This window comes from Bufo bufo, chromosome 1 (assembly GCF_905171765.1).
Source record: "Bufo bufo chromosome 1, aBufBuf1.1, whole genome shotgun sequence".
NCBI classification, from domain to species: Eukaryota; Metazoa; Chordata; class Amphibia; order Anura; family Bufonidae; genus Bufo; species Bufo bufo.
The window spans coordinates 738,736,705-738,757,816 of NC_053389.1; the positions used below are offsets into that span (position 1 = coordinate 738,736,705).

At 50.3% G+C, this 21,112-nt stretch overlaps 1 protein-coding gene across 1 annotated transcript in view; it reads right to left on the reverse strand.

Annotated features, from left to right (window-relative positions):
* TIA1 (TIA1 cytotoxic granule associated RNA binding protein) overlaps nt 1-21,112 on the reverse strand; it is a 44,458-nt gene that overhangs the window by 4,497 nt on the left and 18,849 nt on the right. Inside the window, exons 3-10 of the mRNA XM_040414428.1 lie at nt 14,269-14,367; nt 13,855-13,909; nt 13,497-13,529; nt 8,728-8,815; nt 7,786-7,861; nt 7,552-7,660; nt 5,759-5,854; nt 5,594-5,678 (exon numbers count right to left, since the gene is read on the reverse strand). Of these exons, the coding sequence (XP_040270362.1) occupies nt 5,594-5,678; nt 5,759-5,854; nt 7,552-7,660; nt 7,786-7,861; nt 8,728-8,815; nt 13,497-13,529; nt 13,855-13,909; nt 14,269-14,367 (641 nt within the window). The remainder of the gene's footprint in view (nt 1-5,593; nt 5,679-5,758; nt 5,855-7,551; nt 7,661-7,785; nt 7,862-8,727; nt 8,816-13,496; nt 13,530-13,854; nt 13,910-14,268; nt 14,368-21,112) is intronic.

Genomic DNA, 21,112 nt, shown 5'->3' on the forward strand with positions numbered 1-21,112 from the left:
GGAGCCACCCCATGGATGGGGCCAGGGGACGCCGGAGGAAGATGGATAGCGCCGACACTTGACCCTTCAAGGAACAGAGTCCCAGTCCGGACTGGAGAAAGGCGGAGTGGGAGAACGCCCAGCTTCCCACAGAACCGCAGGTAAGATTTCCAAGACTGATAATAGACCCTGGACGAAGCACATGATCAGGCACAGACCAGTAGCACGGGCGGAAGAGTCCAGCAAAGCTGGTTCATCGGCCCACTAGCAACTCCGTCCCGTAGCCACCCAGAGTAGGGGAACCGAAGAGCGGACGGAAGGAACCGAAGGGGTCCGTCTAGTAGCCGACAGATGCCAGGACATGTCAGGCTAAAGTCCATGTCGATGGTGCCACCGGAGGAAGGGGTTCTACCATTCCTTTGAGGGAGGTTTAAGGATAATAATTGACCGAAAAGTAGTCCTCAAGCAGGGGCAACAGCAGAAAGGGATGAGGATAGCCTTGCTGTAGAACACAATGCAGCTACCCCCAGTACAACAGGAAGATAGTCGCGGAACAAAAAACAGCAGGTAAGGCAGAGACAACTAACCTCGAGACGGATGAGGTATAATTGATGGCACCATCACTACCTCAGATCCGAGCGAACGGATTACCAGTACAGGGAGTGAGAGGCTACGGCCTACCAGTTAAGGCCAATATGGCAAGGAATAGAAGGTAAGTCCTGGAAGCGCTACCGTTACCACTGTAGAGACCCAGATTCAAGCCTGAAAGGTAAGTTTACAGCAGGACCCCTGCCTAGAACGGAAAAACGCAATCTGCCACAAGCGTGAGGACAGAACACAGCAGGTACGGTAAGTGGGCACACGGCCATTACAGCTAGTGTGAACGAGGGAGACGGTCCGAGGTCACAACAGGAACTCCGGAACCATCCAAGACAACAACCATACTATCCCGAGGAGAGGGCTGTGAAGGAACAGCCTCTGAAGCCTGACCAGGGCAGAAGCCACATCGGAGGGATATGCCCTGAGCAGGAGGAAAAACAGAGCCGGCAAGAAGAAGCAGTCGAGGCAGACACCGGCATAACCCCTCCAACCGAAAGGAGGAGTGGGTAACAGGGTAGTCAGAGTAGGACAGCTCAAAGGCAGAACACCCGATACTCTGTGTCGCCCAGCTCACCGCCTCGCAGAAGGCGAACACCCTGAAGAACCAAAGGTGGAGGTCCCCCGGACCTGGCATAACCGAAGCACCTAAAAGAAGTTGGGTGACCCTCCAAAGGAGAGCGGCCCGAACCTGGCAGCAGAGCGGCACTAAAGTGCAGAGGGCGCCCATAGGCAGGACTCATACCATACCACACCACATCCGAAGAGGAGGGAATGGTAGTAGGTGAGGGAACCGTAGTCCCGCCAGAGCCAACGTAGAATTCGAAGGGCACTGCAGACAGCCCTCTCGTCCATGGGACAGTTTGCGCAGGGAAGCAAAGCAGCAGGAGGACAAAACGGGTACGCAACCAGGAGCCATGAACACTCTACAGGTGGAAGGGCCAACGAGCATGGTGGATACTGCCACAAGCGGAACCGCAAAATACTGTCCAAACCCGAGAATGAGCCCCGCCTAGCTCGGTGCAGGCAGAGAGCAAATAGACCACGTCCGGACCAGGTTGAAGCAGAATAATCTCTTCGGAGAAGAGAGTGTAAGGCGTGCGGCTAGTATCGTATCCCAAGAGAAACATGTATGTCGCGGGAGGAAGGGGGACATACGTACGGTCAGCCCCGTAAGCAGTGAGAATGCCAACCCACCTACGGGAGGAGAAGGCATATACGGCCCATACAATGCACAGAGCATGCATGAATGTTCACCCACTGTAAATATTCACTCTGGGAAGAGGGGCCATCAACAGAGCTCCACAGTATCTACAGAAGTGCAATATGCCGCCTGAAAGGGAGTCATGCACAAGACTAGTACAGTATGCGATGGAACGCAAGCAGTCCGCCTAGAAAAGGGGGATATGCACCTGGCAGACACTGCATTCGGCAAGAGTGTAAAGGCCCGCCTAAGAAGGGGGTGATGCCCAAGACCAGTACCAACTTCAGATTAGTAGGGCATACCATATTCCGCCCAGAAGGGGGTCATGCACATGGCCGCACTGTATCCAGTAGGAACGCATCGAAGTCCGCCTAGGGAAGGGGAACATGCACATGGATACCAATTGCATTAAGTGATAGTGCAATAATCCACCTAACACCATATCCCGTGAGTGCAACTACCCCGCAAATGAAGGGGGACATGCACGAGGCCAGCACAGCACGTACAAGGTCAGCCTTGAGTCCCTTGAGCGTGCATAATTCCGCCTATGGAATGAGGGACGGTCATGCACATGGCCAGCATCGCATCCAGTGGGAGTGCAAAAATACCACCCAGGGAAGGGGGTCACACACATGGTCAGCACCACATCTGGTGAGAGTGCAAGCACCCTGCCGATGGAAGGGGGGCGTGCATATGGCCAGCAATGTACCGGCGAGAGAGAAACCACAGGCAGTGAGAGCGCATTATGCCGCCTAAGGAAAGGAGGCATGCACATGGCCGGCATCGAATCCAGTGAGAGTGCATAAATTCCGCCTATGGAAGGAGGTTGTGCACGTGGCCAGCACCTCCAGTGAGTGCAGTATTCCGCCTTGGAAGGGGGGCATGCACATGGCCGGCAGCGGATCCAGTGAGTGCAGGATTCCACCTATGGAAGGGGGGCATGCACATGGCCGGCAGCGGATCCAGTGAGTGCAGTATTCAGCCTATGGAAGGAGGTCATGCACATGGCCGGCAGCGGATCCCGTGAGGGTGCGGAATTCCTCCTATGGAAGGAGTTCGTGTACATGGCTAGCACTGTAGCCGGTGAAAGTGCAGTATTCCGCCTAGGACGGGGGGTCATGCACAAGGCCAGTACCGTAACCGGTGAGGGTGCGGAATTCCGTCTGTAGAAAGGGGTCATGCACCCGGCCGACACTGTACTCAAAGATTCCACCCAGGGAAGGGGTATGTACTTTGGCCAGCACCGTGTGCGGGGAGCGCCACATGCCGCCTATGGAAGGGGGGGCATGCACCTGGCCAGCTCTACTGAGATCAGGCTGCAGCGTCCAGCGCAGCCAAAAGAATGCCAAAAGAATTCCATAGCGTACAACTTTGATACAAATTTTATATATTTTTTTGAAAATGACACAGCCTCTCTGAGAGGCAGGAAGGGGCCACCATGCAGGCCCATGAGAAAGGCCGGGATCTCAGGGGGGCCTCCTCTATACGGGAGCCGGACCATGGAGATGGCCGGTACCTAAGTGGTTAACTGGGAGCCGGCCTGGGGGCGGCGCAGCGATCCCCTGGTGGAGGAGGAACCTCCAAGCGGGAAGAATTCGCACCTGGGAGAAGTTCCCTCCCCCTGCAATTAAGGGATGTACCGGCGGTCGACCAGGGCCTGGAGAGACCCGGAGCGGCGCGAAGGCGTCTGCATGTACATGCCGGCCGCGGGCCGGAAGAGTCAGGGGCCCGGAGAAGAAGAGCCAGAATTGCGGACTAGCAGGCCGCGAAGCCAGGGCCTAAATTTGTGGAGCACAGCCGACCGGGAAGTACCGACGGTCGGCCGGGGCCAGGAGGAACCCGGAGCAGCGCGAAGGCGTCCGCATGTACATGCCGGCCGCGGGAGCTCACCCCGCGGCCGGAAGAGTCAGGCGACCGGGAGCTCGTGAATAGACGCCATAGAGATGGCCGATGCAGAGGAGGGTCTGGGACAGCTTGGCGCGGGCCTCTCGGCCCTGCCGCAGGGAAAGGAGGCAGAGCGGCTATATCATGGCTGCCGCGGAGGAGCGGTGAGGTGACCGCCAATGTCCCAATGGAGGTAGAAGGCAGGAGGGAAGGAAGGGGGGGGGGGGGGGGGGGGGCTGAGAGCTTGGATTGCAGCCCTTGCGACACCCCAGGAGTCAGCCTGCCCGAGTAAGCCCCCCGTTATCAGCCATTTCAGAGGAGAGTACTGAGGCCGGGGCCAGGGATGATTGTAGGACAGGAGACACCCAGGAGCCAGCCTGCCAGAGTATGGGGGGGGGGGGGGGCAGCCACGCAGGAGACCGGGGTGGTGGTGGGCCGTAGGGCTAGGTTAGCCACTCTCGCCATCAGCCGTCTTCACCCTCGGTCCGTTCCAGAAGGGTCGCCCCTTCAGCTACTGGCACCGTAGTGACAGGACGCTGGAAGAGGGACTTGGGCGTGCAGGCGACCCTTGCGCTGGCGGGATGCAGGGGAGCTAGGCTGCCCTGGTCCACCTTGCCTTCTGTGGGGGAGGCAGCAGTGCGGGTGACCGGCACTGGCGCAGCTCAACCCCGGGAGAAACAGAGGTCTATTGCGTCTCTGTTGTCCCTGATGGTCTGGAAGAAAAAGAAAAAAGTAAAAATCTAAAATTAAACAAGGAGAAGCCAGCCCTGCAGAGCAGGGAGTGTCTTGCCTCCTTGGACACTAAGCAAAAACTGGCAGTCTCTCTCTCCAGGCTGAGGGTATAGCTGTGGAGGAGGGGCTTAACAGTCTTCACTTAGTGTCACGCCTCCTATGGAGATGAGCTATACCCAAGGTCTTCTGTGTCCCCCCAAGGAAATGGGCGAGAAAACACACACGGATGTGTGAATGGACCCTAATGCGTAGCCTATATGATTTATAACATGTCGTGCAGTCTTAGTCCGAGTCACAATTTAAAGAACTATTATATACCTAATAATATATTATAGTTTTATCAGTATAAATACAGACATGACTCCATGGCACAGAGGCGTACACATATATATGCTGTTCCATATGCAGATCTGTACATAGCGATTGCCGATAATGTAAGACATATGGATGCACTCTAGATTTTTGGGACAAATCACAGGTGATGAGAGATTGTTGCTTTTAAATTGAACCCTGTGTCTGAAACATGTAGACAGGTGGACTGTATCCTAACGACAGGCCCTGGAATAGCCCTTTAAATAAAACCCTGATCATCATCATTCAGAGCCACACTCACAATTCTGCAGGCTCATAGCTGGGATCTCCAAGCACTCCTTCTTGCTGTAGGTCCCGGAAGTCAGACCACCATAAAAGTATGACATACCCTAGCGACACGCCAATGCTTTATAAGATGGGAATAACCCTCTAAACTCTGGGGCGTTGGCAAGCCTGCTGACTGCAAACCTGACAGCAGACCTGAGAATGCATGCCTGGTTCACGCCTTTTCTGTAGATTATTCCTATGCATACATAGTAAATTGCTGTTCCTATGAGTCACAATTGATCCATGAATTCATGGGACCCACTTAGTTATAATACTGACAAGCAGTAGCAGCTTTACAGAACTGTAAGTAGGCATACATGCATGTAACAAAAGTCATTGCATCAAAAGGCAACTCTCACAGCCTCACCAATTACTATTGAATAGAACTGGACCTGATGAATTCAGAATCAACAGCAAAAATGTCAAAAATGTTATAGGACAATCACAAAGACCTCAGTGAAGGGACTGAAAGCTTTTTTTTATTTTTTATTTCCTTTTATTTCAGAGGCTTCCCGGAGAACTCCTTTAAGGAACAAACAACTAAGTGCCTGAACATACCTTACAAATGAGTACCCTTTATCTGGGAAGACACGAACTTCCATTATTTGGCCAAAAGGAGAGAAGGTCTGACGCATGAGTTGTTCTAGGGCAGAGACACAAAGTTAGAAACATGGACTTCTAACACAGACTATATAAACCAGGAATGATAATGAGCGAGCGTACCTGTTAGCCCGGATGTAACGCCTCCACAGTACACGGTGCAGTTGCTGGGGCTGGACTGGTTCACCACTTCTTCATATGACAACTGCTTTGTATTGGCTAAAACGGGAAAAAATAATAATAATTTCATTTTAAATACAGAGCATTAAAGTTGTTATACAGGAAAATATATTTATGACTCAGTTACCACTGAGGAAGGGGCCGGGAATAGACCCCGAAACGTGTCTGGTTACAGGAGACCCGCACATCGGCTGATGGACCTATACCCTCTAATCTCCTTCGCTTATGGACAATCATCTATACAAGGTCCATTACAATAGATACCAGCTTTACCTCCTATTTCACACACATGGGACGCCGTGACTTAATCTCCTGAATCGGAGACGTCACACAAACAATTGCAGCAGCCGGAGACTTCTCATAAAGAGACAGCGGTACATTGGAGGAACATACCTCAGAGACAAGCGTCTGAAGCAGCTGACAACTCTAAGACAGGTGGGACGCCACTGTGAGCGCAGGCTGAATACTGCATCATTTTTTATCAACCTGACAATAGGGTTATATAAACTACGTGTGTACCTAAAGAGTTGAATTATATCATTATTGGTCAGCAGACCAATATTTAACATCTCCGTGCAATATATATTTATATCAAACTGCCTTCTATTCACGGGAGTGAATACAATTAGGATTTACAGATGTGACATTTTAGAAGCTATCAAACGCTACTATTTATTATTCACTTTCTGGATCGGACAGTATATGAATATCATCGGTGTATGACAATTGCTCCACATAAGTATCGGTGATTCAACATATGCTCACCTTTATTTACCTTTTTATGGTGTAATTATATGTATTTACTCTAGTATTCTTACGTATGATCTTATACTCTAAGTCTTACCATAACCCATCCCACTGTATTTATATGTATTGTTCATTTTATGCAATTTGTACACACATGCGCCTTTTTAATTAATAAATTTCCTAGGCGTTTTGTAGCCATTTTGTCTTCTATAGCCCAGATGGCGAGTGCTCAGCCTTAACAAATACTATTTTATATTTATGACTTCTCCTCAAGATATCAGATTTGTGGGTGTGCAACACCTGGGAGACCCCCACCTATCAGCTGTTAGAAGAGGCACTGAGCTCCTCAGTCTCTTCCTAGACCAGCGACATCGCTGTACATCAGTCACATAGTTGCATCTCAGTCCTATTCAAGTCAATGGGGCTGAGATGCAATACCAGGCACTGCCACTATACGATGTACGGCGCTGCCCTTGGAAAGCTGCCAGGAGCCTGCATCGTTCACCAGAGCTCCGGTAAGCACAGCGGCTTCCTAAAAACAGCTGATCGGCAGAGATGCCGGGACTTGGACCCCCGCTGAAGTGATAATGATGACCTATCCTGAGGATAAGTGATCATTATCTTTTCCAGGATAATCCCTTTAAAGTGTCTGATTGTTGGGGATCATGTGAACGGATTCCCTGAGTGCCCCACGATGCTCAGACCCCCAGCAAAATTGGTGTCCACTGCAATCACACAGGCTGCACTGATCAAGGCCTGACCAAATGTGCGCCTTTCTTTTCCTGTCCAGCTGCAATAGTAAATGCAGCCGAACAGAAAAAGGAGGGCACCCATCAAGTCCGGACGTAAGTGGAACAACAGAGATGGCGGTGCGACAGAGGGGTAAGTACTAACTAAACTATCTTTCTTCCATGAGACAGAACAAAGGACTGATTTCCTAAGAAGCCTGGAGAACCCCTTTAAGCAAGAAGACCACTTTGTATGTTTACATTCATAGGTGCTCTTTGGAGCTGGTGGTTTTCTTGTGGCCCAGTTAGTTCTGATCTGTCGACCTCCGAGCCACTGCCCTCCCATCTGTGCAATGGCGTTTTCTGCATCCTGTGGACAACACATAAAATATGGCAGTCGTGATTTTGATTCTCGGCTCTGCGTCAACAACCCATGGAATAATCGGATATAAAATAAGGTAACTGAAAAAAAACAAAGAAAAACACACAACTTACCCATTTATTGAAGAAGGACACAAAGCCATAGCCTTTAGATTTTCCTGTTGTCATGTCTTTGACTACCCGGGCATCCCTGAAATAAACACCTGCCGTTTACCCATAAAATCCTAACCATCGAAACAGGTACAGATAAAGGGAAGAAAAATGACAACAGACCACACAGTGCCCCCCAAATTACTCTTCCATCTTCTATTACAAAGCCAAAAAGGAGGAAGCGCTAGCAAACGAAAAACTGGAAAGCGGTCCCCTTAAATCTCCTAGTGGGAGCTAAGACTAAAAGGCTTCTAATCAAAGCAAGAGGGTAAAATGACGCGTCATCAGGTAGACATGCAAATTAACCAGGTCTGAAAACCGAAACACTGACACATACTACAGCTGATCCCACTAACAACATGGCTACTTCCACATCAAGCATGGGCTAAAGCAAGCGGCTGAAAACTGGGCCTCTTATCCTACGCCTAGTTGTACACCTCGGGAGTCAATGACTTCCACTTTAACTCTTTCAGTGCAGAAGGGACCTGCAACAACTGGTGCTCTGCAGACCACACCAGCTGTGAAAAAGTTAAACCATGCAATTTTCATCCTGGTCATTGCAAACACATTCTAAATTACTGAATGGAAATAAAAATAAAACGGAAAATAGGAAAAATGATATATATATATATATATATGTAAAAAAAAATAGGAATTAAAAAAAAGGGCATACGTGGCCTGTTAACTGAATTCTCAGGTGAATGCGTTAACCCCCTTTTTGGTCTGTGGCCAGCTGTAAATTTTGAGAAATTAAATATTAAAAAGGCAGTTAACAGTAATAAAATAAAAATGCAATACTGAAAATGTATTGGTTCTGGAGAACGCAGTATGTAACTACAGGAGATTCAAGTTACACAGCAAAGGCTGAAGAGTCGGGGGGTTTATTTTTTATTTTTTTTTACTTACGATATTCTCCCAAAAGGTCCAAAGGCAGCTTTTATGTCATCGGTTGTTATCTCTGGGCTCAAATCACCAACAAAAACATGGAAATGATCTTGTTGGGAGAAGGAGATGGGAACAGGGTGAAAGGGGAAAACAACAGTTCACATTTACAAATCTGACAAATCACACATCTATTCAGCTGATCGCTCATTAGTACAATAGGACAGAAGATGGCGCCAGTGAGAAACTGCACAATATTAGCCCCAAAACAGATACCGGTTTTAGCACTCTTTACTAACCACAGCCCCAACACAAGTTGTTACAAGGAGGACGAGAGAAGATAAGGCCCCACAGGTAGAGGTGTGTGCTTTGTGAGAAGGTCTACGCAGGGGCAGAGCCATGCTCCAGGGGAGGATACTGTGCAGCTAGTGCAAGGAGCTCAACGTCCACAGAGTATGGAGTAAGGTCTGGTGGACTCAAAGGCCATTTATAGGACTAGTGCTGTGAGTGGCGTCATGAAGGAGACCAAATATGATGGCTGCACCTTGAAACAGAAGGAATGAACATGGTAACCGATTACTATTTCTCTAATGGATGCCAAAGGTGAAACTAGGTTTGTGTATTGGGGAAATGTACCACAAGCAATAAACCAATATAACATTTACTTAAAATCTCTTAGGGCTCTTTCACACTTGCGTTCTTGTCTTCCGGCATAGAGTTCCGTCGTCGGGGCTCTATGCCGGAAGAATCCTGATCAGTTTTATCCTAATGCATTCTGAATGGAGAGAAATACGTTCAGGATGCATCAGGAACGTTTTTTGGCCAGAGAAAATACCGCAGCATGCTGCGCTTTTTGCTCTGGCCAAAAATCCTGAACACTTACCGCAAGGCCGGATCCGGAATTGATGCCCATTGAAAGGCATTGATCCGGATCCGGCCTTAAGCTAAACGTCGTTTCGGCTCATTGCCGGATCCGACGTTTAGATTTTTCTGAATGGTTACCATGGCTGCCAGGACGCTAAAGTCCTGGCAGCCATGGTAAAGTGTAGTGGGGAGCGGGGGGAGCAGTATACTTACCGTCCGTGCGGCTCCCGGGGCGCTCCAGAATGACGTCAGGGCGCCCCACGCGCATGGATGACGTGATCGCATGGACACGTCATCCATGCGAATGGGGCGCTCTGACGTCATTCTGGAGCGCCCCGGGAGCCGCACGGACTGTAAGTATACCGCTCCTACTATGGCAACCAGGACTTTAATAGCGTCCTGGCTGCCATAGTAACACTGAACGCATTTTGAAATGCTTTCAGTTCACTTGCGTTTTTCCGGATCCAGCGTGTAATTCCGGCAAATGGAGTACACGCCGGATCCGGACAACGCAAGTGTGAAAGAGTCCTTAAAGGGGTGCCCAAGATTTTATTTTTAAAGGGATTGTCCTGCCATATATATTGATCATCAGGATAGGACATCAATATCTGATTGGTGGGGGCTACACACAGTCTTCTCTCGAGCAGCAGCAGAATGTAACTACAAGTAAATGGAGCAAGTACTCTTCCAAGATCATGTGCAGTGTAAGGCCTCATGCACACGACCGTAGTTCGGGTCCGCATCCAAACCGCAGTTTGTGGCTCGGGTGCGGACCCATTCACTTCAATGGGGCCGCAAAAAATGCGGACAGCACTCCATGTGCTGTCCGCATCCTTTGCTCAGTTCCATGGCACCGCAAAAAAAAAATATAGCATGTCCTATTCTTGTCCGTTTTGCGGACAAGAATAGGCCTTTCTACAATGATCCGCCCGTTCCGCAAATTGCGGAAGGCACACAGGCGGCTTCCGTTTTTGCGGATCCGCGGTTTGCGGACCACAAAAAACAGAACAGCCGTGTGCGAGGCCTAATGAAGAGGAAGCAGCGCTCGCATAGAGCACCACCGCCTCTTCAAACAGCTGACCCTGACAATCGGATATTGATGACCCTATCCTGACAATAGGTCATCGGTATACATAAGGCAGGACAACCCCTTTCATTTTATCCCCCCCCCCCCCCGAGCAGTATCTACGGATTAGTCCTCATCATTCCACCTTGGGGCTCTCTCCCTACTAGACATCAGGTCCCAGTCTGTCAAATTCTGCACAGATGGGGTCACATGAGCCGTGGCAGCCAATGACTGCCCTCAGCAGCGAGGTGTACCCAAGTGGCACATGACCCTGCCATGACGTATCCCCGCTAAGGCCAGTCATTGGCTTCAGTGGAGAACGTGACCCTGTCCATGCAGGAAGATTTCTCCACAGATACTGCTGGCTGAGAAAGGGTGGGAAATAAAAAAAAATACATACACAACCCCTTTTGAATAGGGATTTTTTGCAGTGGAGGGCAGCAGCCTAGTATTACCAGTGGCAGTGCCTGCATTATCTGAATGTAGAAATCGGTGACATTGGATGAATTATGGCAGCCTCTGTGTTCCCTCCATTCAGAAAAAGGGTATTGGGTATTTAATTGCCCATCAGATTTCCTCACACGTCTGATCGTGGGGGGCCACCTGACACTAGAATGGAGGTCCTAAGCCCCAGCTGCTCCTCTTTACATGACCACAATGACTAGAAATTTGAATGGAGCGATGGTTAGGCACGCACCCTGCCACTCTATTCCCCCAGTCTCACAGGTGCTGAATGGAGCTGTGGTGGCCCCTAATAATCAGACATGTGGATGGGTGATAAAGTTCCTGTGTGGGAAAGCCCATAGGAGGTGAACAGAGGACCGAGAGAAACAATACATTAATGGGTCTTAAAAAGGTGAAGCTGCAAATCCCCAGGATTATTTGTCTTCGTATTCAATTATTATAACCCGATAATCTTTATTGGAGTGAATAATCATTCTCTTCTTGCAGTATTTGAAACCAAACTCCTGGCCCTCCAACTGGTCCAAAACTAGACTTCCATCATGCACAGACAGTCTACAGCTATCAGGGCATGCTGGGAGTTGTAGTTTTGCAACAGCTGGCGGGCCACAAGTTTGACATCCCTAAGGTACGGACTTCCTGGTGAACCTATGCTTATACACAGCAATTTGAAAAAGCAGAGCTTCTGTATAAAGCATAAGGGAGGGACAGAGCATTAGCCTGAGCTTCTAATATGACAGGAGACTAAGGGCCCTTTTGCATCGTGTAAATGTGCCACTATCAACTAAATAGCAAGCTGGTTTGGTGGCATGATCAGATTGCTTTGCGGATACAGGATGTGCTGCTGACAAAAAATGGAAATGTCTGGGGGCAAACAATGGCAGTAACAAACATTAACCCTCATACAGAGGGGATGATTGCTGATCATTGCCTGCTTGTGTCCCAGCGTAAAAAGGCCCTTACTCAAACAATGCAGTCATGCTGATCATAACTGTGCTTTAATACGGTCTAGCCAAAGAAAAAATAATCGCATGTAGTGTGCCGACATTTTTTCACGACTGCAACTGGAAACTTGCTTTGGGAACAAGGAGAGGAGAGTTGTAAAACCAATGTGCCTTAAAAGGGGTTCTCCGGGAATTAAGAAAATAAAATTACTGAAAATACTTAATTATTACTTTATTATAAATATATATTCCCAAATAACTTTCATTTGTTTTTATTGCTTGTTTTGTCCAGAGCAGGGATCAGCAACCTTTGGCACTCCAGCTGCTGTGAAACTACAACTCCCAGCATGCACACTTACTCGTCTGCTCTTGTAACTCCCATATAAGTGAAAGGAGGATTCGTGGAGTTGTAGTTTCAGAACAGCTGGAGTGCCGGAGGTTGCTGATCCCTGGTCTACGGAGAAATTAGGAGAAGTAAAATGGACGCCAAGTTACTTCACAACAATGACCTAAAGAGTGGTCTCATCCTCCTCTCCATGTAAGAGATTATGATAATGAATACAGTTTAATATGATATTCAGCTGAATCTCTGTAGGAATGGAGTTCTGGAGGAGACATGAAGTAGAGAGAAGAGGTGGGGATGTGGCTAATGAGCAGCAGCACTTGTATGCAGTCTCCATTACCACAGCCCCACATTACCAGTCTTGTCCGTCCTCTCTGTACTTGATGTCTCCTCATGAACTCCATTCCTACAGAGATTCAGCTGAAGATGATATCCGCTGTATTCAGGACCATAATACCTGACAAGTAGATCAGAGGAGGATGAAGCAGCTCTTTAGCTCAGTGTTGTGAAGTAATTTGTCCTGCCATGTGTGATTAGGACAGGTTTTATGTGCACTAATAGGACGGCAGCCATTTTATATTTCTTCTAATGATTGCTCCCCAGATAAAATGAGCCATTAAAACTAATGAAAGGTACTTGGGAATAGATTCATAATAAAGTAATATTTAAGTATTCTCGTTTTCTTAATTCCCAGAGAACCCCTTTAACAGGTTGCTATGAGCATCATATATTTATTTCCCCCAACTTCTAAATGTATAATCAGCATGTAAATCCCTTCTGCTTCAAGAAAATGCTTTCTATGAACTTGGAATAGCATCTCTTTTTGGTTCCTTACAGCCTCAATAGGTCCCAGGTACCTAGCCTTCCAACAGACGCTCCACAACTGCGTTGTACAATGGCACTATATGGAGACAGTTACTCCAGTCTTACAGAATAAGAGAGGTTAGATAGGGTTTACTAAATCTACTCAGTGATCCCGATGCTGCCAAAGTAACTGAAAGGAAAGTAAGCAGCTCGGGTGGGTGATGGCAGAAGAAAAGAGTGGGAAGGAAGAGCCTGAATTTTGCTGGTCACCCAAAAGATTGAATTTTTATCTGTATAAAGACACAATTACCTTGAGAACGCAGTGTGCTGACAACGGAACTACCTGATGACAAAGATTAGATTTGTTCTTAAATATATTATAGCAGAAACACAGCAAAACAAGTTATCTAAGGCAGCGTTACTCAACCCGCTTTATTTATCAAGCGCCTGCATAGTCCGCCCCGTTTACATTTTATTTCATTCTATGCACCAATTTTAGGGGTCAATAGGACAAGTGAACAGGATTTCTGCTACGTACAGTAATACATGGGGTTGAGAAACGCTGATCTAACGATTATCACAGTTGTGAACTAAGAATGTCAGATCTTCAACGGTTACTTTTACTTGCTACGGTAATGTACGTCAGAGAGAGGTGGAGGGACACTTACTGTTTGCGTCTTTCTTCTGGCTGCTAGGGGTGGTTGCCCAGTTGACCTTGACTTCCTATGGAAGTAAGAAAAACAAAGTCATAGTCATTAGCTGGATCTGTGCATTATAAACACTATGGGGCACATTTATTAAAACCGGCGTTTTAGACCGTCTTAATAAAGCCCCTGTGCTGGCAGTGGATCCGCTGAAGTTATGAAGAGGCGCTGGCCACATCCAACACCAGTTCTAAATGTAAGAACGCTTCCTTACTGTCTTACATTTAGACCATTTTCTACACCTAAAACAGGCACAAAAAACGATGAATGAGACAGACCTACCGGCCAGTCCCCTTCCACGCCACGTCCATAACTTTAGACCTAGCATGTACGCTTAATATAGGCATATTTCAGTATAATAAGTGCCCCCCTATGTACCTTGCCCATTATCTTGCGACCGTTCATAGCAGCGAGGGATGCAGCAGCATGGCGATGTTCAAAGAACTCCACAAAACAGTACGGGTCGTTGCCAGCAGTCTATCCAAAAACAAAACATATTAAAAGTAGAAACCATACAGCAGCATAATAATGATCACTCTGACAATGGGATAACCTAATAGAGCTATACTAGTTAGTGTAAATGCAGTAACCAAACAAGCCCCCCCCAAATGTCTAGGGTTACAACATAGCCCATATTATCCTTTCCTAATTCCTTGTAGACTATATGGAGGATCCCCTGAGTGATGTTAAAGAGTAGCTGCACACTGGCGTGGGGGGGGGATGCGGTATCGCAGATCAATCGCAAGGAAGTAGAGTGGATATACCGACTAAACACACTGCAACCAAAAGGGTTAAATGCAGAGTTTGATATAAAATCATGTTTGGTATGATTGTATTATCCATTCTGTGAAAGGGATCCAATAGGGATACAGAACACCTTGTGAGAAAGGAAGAGTAAATATGCTGGAGCCACTAGGTTGAATAATAATGAAATAGATGAATGAGGGGGGTGTGCGCTGAATGAATGGGGTTGTCAACTCCAGATTGGCTGACCGGAACACGTGACCACTTTATGAATGCGAAATGTGGATATAACGAGATTTTTGTATAACTTACCAGTAAAATCTCTTTCTCGCTCTTTCCTTGGGGGACACAGAAGACCTTGGGTATAGCTCATCTCCATAGGAGGCGTGACACTAAGTGAAAGCTGTTAAGCCCCTCCTCCACAGCTATACCCTCAGCCTGGAGAGAAAGGCAGCCAGTTGCGTGTCCAAGCAGTGAGAAAAGGCAAAGTCCAACAAGGAACCAACAAGCCAACTACCCAACGGGTAACACAAACTCGGAAACCGTGTAGAGAAAAACAACGAATGGGTGGGTGCTGTGTCCCCCAAGGAAAGAGCGAGAAAGAGATTTTACTGGTAAGTTATACAAAAATCTCGTTTTCTCGCCCAGTTTCCTTGGGGGACACAGAAGACCTTGGGACGTTCAAAAGCAGTCCAAAAGGGGAGGGACCACAGCTCCAAGGCGAAGCACCCGAAGGCATCAAGGAACCGCCGCCTGCAGACCCAGGCGGACCAAGGCAGCATACGCCGAAGCCAGAGTATGCACCCTGTAGAACTCTGTAAAGCGTGCAAGGAAGACCTGTGGCCGCCTTGCTCAAATGCATGGCCGAAGCCCAAAGCCTCCGGCCCAGGAGGCACCGACCGCTCTGGTGAAATGAACGGTGACAGTAAAGGCAGAATCCTGCCCTCGGTGCGGTAACCTCAGCAATAGCCAATCTGATAAAGCGGAGGAAAACCACCCTGGAGTCCGTCAACTCTAAGCGCGGACCTCCAGGAAACCCAAGAGACCGAACGTCGACAAGAGTCGGAGATCTCCAAGTAAAAACTGCAAGGCCCAAACAACGTCCAAATTGGTGAAGTGTTGAAGCGAAAGGCAAACACCACCTTCAGAAGGAAGGAACGGGATGTAGAACAGCCCTGTCCTGGGAAAAGACAGAAGGCTCAGAACAAAAAGGGGGCCATTCAGGCACCCGTCAGAGACACAACTGATACGGAAACACAACCGCACAGGACAGGAGGGGTAGAGAGAACTTCTGTAACGGCTCCAAGGACAAGATTGGAGCGCCGAGAACTCAGTATGTAGTTCCCAGGGCGGTACCGAAGGACAGTACAGAGGAACCAAAGAGCCATTTCGAGTAAGAAGGTCTTGACAGGCCCAGAGGGCTGGGGAACACTGGAAGAGGAAGAACAGCGCTGACACTGATACCTCAAGTAAAGGAATCCCAGTCCCAGGTCCAGGCCGGACTGGAAAAAAAGACAGAACCATGGGGAGAGAAAAGTCAGAGTGGGGAATGCACAGCTTCCCACAGAACCCCAGATAAAAAAACCATAAGTCTTACGACAGATCCTGGACGAAATACAGCCAGGAGCGGGCAGTAGCGAACCCGCTGGAGTCGCCTGGCAAGCGGGCGAAAAACCAAATGTGATCAGGCGCAGACCAGTAACACGGGCAGAAGTTGGCAAACTGGTCCCGTCGGCCCCCGAGCAACGTTGTCCCGTATCCACCCGAGTGGGGGAGCAGAAGGACAGACGGAAAGGAACCAAAAGGGTCCGCCCAGAATCCGCCAGATGCCAGGACAAGACAGGCTATAGTCCATGCTGATGTAGCCATGTTCTACAGTCCCGGTGTAGGAGATCAAAGGACAATCTGGACCGAAAGGTAGTCCCCCCAAGTTACCGAGAAGGTAAGTCTACAGCAGGACCATTGTCTTAGAATGGACCACACAATCTGCACTCAGCGGGAGGACAGAACGCGGTAGAATCGATAAATCGGCACAGCTAATACAGCCAGTGTGAACAAGGGAGACAGTACGAGGCCAAAAGGGCCACCGGAACCATCCACATGACAACCATGCTCTCCCCAGAGGGGAGGACAGTGAAGGAACAACCTCTGAAGTCTGGCGGGACAGAAGCCACATCAGAGTGATCTGTACTGAGCGGGGGCCAAACAGAGCCGGCGAGATAAGGTAGTCGAGACAGAGGCCGGCATAACACCCTCCAACCGAACGGAGGAGTGGGCAACAGGGAAGCCATAGGACAGCTCAAAAGCAGAACCCTGCTACACTGTGAGATGCCCGGTTCACCGCCTCGCAGAAGGAGAATACCCTGAAGAACCCAAGGCGGAGGTCCTCCGGACCTGGGTAATCGAGCACCCAAGAGAATTTGGGTGACCTTCCCGAGAAAAGCGGCCCGCACCTGGTAGCAGTTCAGACTGTAGCGTAGAGGCGCCAAGAGGAAGGACTCATACCACACTACATCCGAAGAGGAGGAAATTGCAGCAGACAAGGGAACCGCAGTCCTGCCAGAGCCAACGAAGAATTCGAGGGGCGCTCCAGACAACCGCACTCTCGACCATGTGACCACTAGCGCAGGGAAGCAATACCGCGGAAGGACGAATGGGCACGCATCTAGGAACCACGAACATTCCCTGGGATGAAGGGCCAACTAAATGAATGAGTACCACCCAGCTCCGTGCAGCAGAGAGCAAGTAGAGCCCGTCCGGGTCAGGTGGACAGAATGAACTCCTTAGAGACGAGTGCAAGGTTTGTGGCAGGCATCGTATCCCAAGAAAACAAAAGTATGCCGCAGGAAGTAGATGAGGCATACGTACGAGCAGCCCGTAAGCAGTGAGAAGGCCAACCCACCTACAGGAGGAGAAGGCATACACGGCCCAAACAACGCACAAGAACGTCCGCTCACTGCAAAAGGTTAATTTAGCGAGAAAGGGGGGCTCGCCACAGAGTGCCACAGCATGTACGGAATTGCAAAGTGCAACCTGAAAGGGAGTTATGCACAAGCCTAGTATAGCATGCGATGGAAACGCAAGCAGTCCGCCCCGAAAAGGGGGGAAATTGTATCTGGCAAACTGCAGTCGGCAAGAGTGCAAAGGCAGGTCCCAAAAGGGAGTGATGCCTAAGGCCGTACCTACTTCAGAGAAGCAGGACATACCCTATAATCCAGCATGAACGCAGGAGGTCCACCTAGTGAAAGGGGAACATGCACAGGGTTATCCTAGCATTAAGTGAGTGTGCAATAATACACCCAACACTGATTTAGCGAGAGTGCAACTACTCTGCCAATGAAGGGGGACATGTACAAGTCCAGCACAGTCATACAAGGACAGCCGTGAATCTCATGAGCGTGCCAAATTCTGCCCATGGAATGAGGGGTGGCCACGCACAAGGCCAGCACCGTATCCAATGGGAGTGCAAGCGTTCCACCCATGTTAGAGGGCAATGCTCATGGCCAGCAAGGTATCCGGAGAGAGTGTAGCATGCCGCCCAGAAAAAAAGGGGGGGGTAATGCACATGGCCAGCATCTCATCCAGGGAGAGTGCGTGCACCCGCCATATATGGGAGTCATACACATGGCCAGCATCGTACTGGTGAGAGACAAACACAGTCAGTGAGAATGTGTGTATGTCACCTGAGGAAGGAAGGCATGCCCATGGCAGGCAGCGAATCCAGCGAGAGTGCGTACACCGCCCACGGAAGAGGGGTCATGCATATGGCCGACAGCGGATCCAGCGAGAGTGCAAGCACCCCGCCATGTATGGGGTACATGCACATGGCCAGCAACGTACCTGCGAGAAAACAACCACAGACGGAGGGATGTATGTATGCTGCCTGAGTCATGCCTATGGCCGGCAGCGAAACCAGTGAGAGTGCAGCATAGCAACATAGTACATAAGTACATCATAGCACATGAGAGAGAGTGCAGCGTTCCGCCTATGGAAGGGGGTCGTGCACATAGCCAGTACCGTATCCGGTGAGAGTGCAGTATTCCGCCTAAAAAGGGGGGTCATGCACATGATCGGCAACAGATCCAGTGAGAGTGTAGCGTTCCGCCTAAGAAGGGGGTCACACACATGGCCGACAGCGAATCCAGTGAGAGCGCTGCGTTCCGCCCATGGAAGGGGGTCACGCACATGGCCGGCAATGAAACCAGTGAGAGTGCAGCGTTCCGCCTAGAGAAGGGGGTCACGTACATGGCCGACAGCGAATCCAGTGAGAACGCTGCGTTCCGCCCATGGAAGGGGGTCACGCACATGGCCGGCAGCAAATCCATAGAGAGTGCAGCATTCCGCCTATGGAAGGGGGTCATGCACATGGCCAGCACCGTATCCGGTGAAGGTGCAGTATTCCGCCTAAAAGGGGGTCATGCACCTGGCCAGCCGGCAGCCAGGGAGAGTGCAGTATCCCGCCTAGGAGGGGGGGGATGCACATGGCAGGCACCATAACTGGAGAGATGATGAATGCTGCCTACGGAAGGGCCGCATGCACTTGGCCAGCGCCGTATCCTGGAAGAGGGCAGGAAAACCGCCTAAAAGGGGAAATGCCCTAGCACCTACGCAGGTTGGGAGCGCAACACTATGCCACCTGTGGAAAGAGGGCATGCAGACATGCAGCACTACTGATGAGGCTGCAGCGTCCTGCGCAGTCCAAAAGAAATCTGTTATTATTATTTTTTATTTTCATTATTTCTTTTTTTTTTTATTAAAAACACAGCTTCTCTGAGGCTAAAGGGGGGCCACCTATAGGGGCACAGATAGTCAGGAAAAGGGGGGCCAGCCATACAGGCCCATTGGGAGCCGGCCTGTACCCAAAGGGTTAACATGGATCCGGCCTGGAGGGCGGCGCTGCGATCCCCTGGGGGCGGAGGAACCTCCCGGCGGGAAGAATTCGCGCCTGGAGAAGTTCCCGCCCCCTCCACCAGAGGCCGGAATTTTGCGGCCTAGTAGGCCGTGAAGCCGGGGTCTAAATTTGCGGCGCCCGGTATGTACCGCCGGGACCTGAGGCGGAGTGGCGCATCAAAACCGGCCGCGGGTGCCCACCCCGCGGGCCGGTCGGAATTGCGGCCCAGCAGGCCGCGAAACCTGGTCTAAAATTAGCGGAGCCCCACCGACCGGCACCAACGGTCAGCCGGGGCCTGCTGGGCATAGACGTCAAGCCCAAAGCCGGCCGCGGGAGCCCACCCCGCCGGCCGGAGTGTCAGGGGCTCGGAATGGCGGCTTGCCGGCCGCGGGAGCCCACCCCGCCGGCCGGAAGAGTCAGGGGCTCGGAATGGCGGCTTGCCGGCCGCGGGAGCCCACCCCGCCGGCCGGAAGAGTCAGGGGCTCGGAATGGCGGCCTAGCAGGCCGCGGAGCCTGGGCTAAGATTTTGCGGCGCCCGGCCGCACCGGACTACCAATGTCGGCCGGAGGTGAGGCCTTACTCCACAGCCGTCAGGAGCCTCAGGCCTTGAGCAACACTCCGGTAGGAGATGCCTGTGCTGATTTCCACCCATGTTAGTTGCCGCTTCTGTAGCTGGCTGTGGAGACAGCCACTGGCTGCATGTCTATGGGAGCCAGGCAGGGGGAGGCAGAAGGAAATTGCCGCTCTGCGGCACCTCAGGGGCCAGCATAGATCCAGCAGGGGACTAGAGGCCCAGTATGGGGGTAGGCACGCAGGAGACCAGGGTGGGGGACGTAGGGCTGGAGAAGCCTCTTTCTTACCACAGCCGTCTTCACCCTCGGTCCATTCCAGCAGGGTCGCCCCTTCAGCTACTGGCACCGTAGTGGCAGGACGCTGGAAGAGGGACTTGGCGTGCGGGCGACCCTTGCGCTGGCGGGATGTAGGGGAGCTGGGCTGCCCTGATCCACCTTGCCTTCTGTGGGGGAGGCAGCAGTGCGGGTGACCGGCACTGGCGCAGCTCAACCCCGGGAGAACAGAGAGGTCTAGTGCGACTCTGTTATCCCTGATGATCTGGAACAAAAAGAAAAGAAAAAAGTAAAAATCTAAAATTGAAACAAGGAGAAACCAGCCCTGCAGAGCAGGGAGTGTCTTGCCTCCTTGGACACTAAGCAAAAACTGGCTGCCTTTCTCTCCAGGCTGAGGGTATAGCTGTGGAGGAGGGGCTTAACAGCTTTCACTTAGTGTCACGCCTCCTATGGAGATGAGCTATACCCAAGGTCTTCTGTGTCCCCCAAGGAAACTGGGCGAGAAATAGGTATTAATAAAAACGAAGGAGTAATCGTGTGTCTTTTACTGTGGATCTTATGAGTCGAGATAAGAGGGTGTGGGTCAGGTGGCTGCTGAAGTGTTTTATATTAGGTAATATTGTAATGGGGGGTTAAAAGGACATGCCTCCGGATGTCCATAGATTTCGCCCCTGACGAAGCTTGAGTGCGAAACCCGGGTCGGGCAGCGGAGTGCTACTATCAGGATTTTATATATGCTATG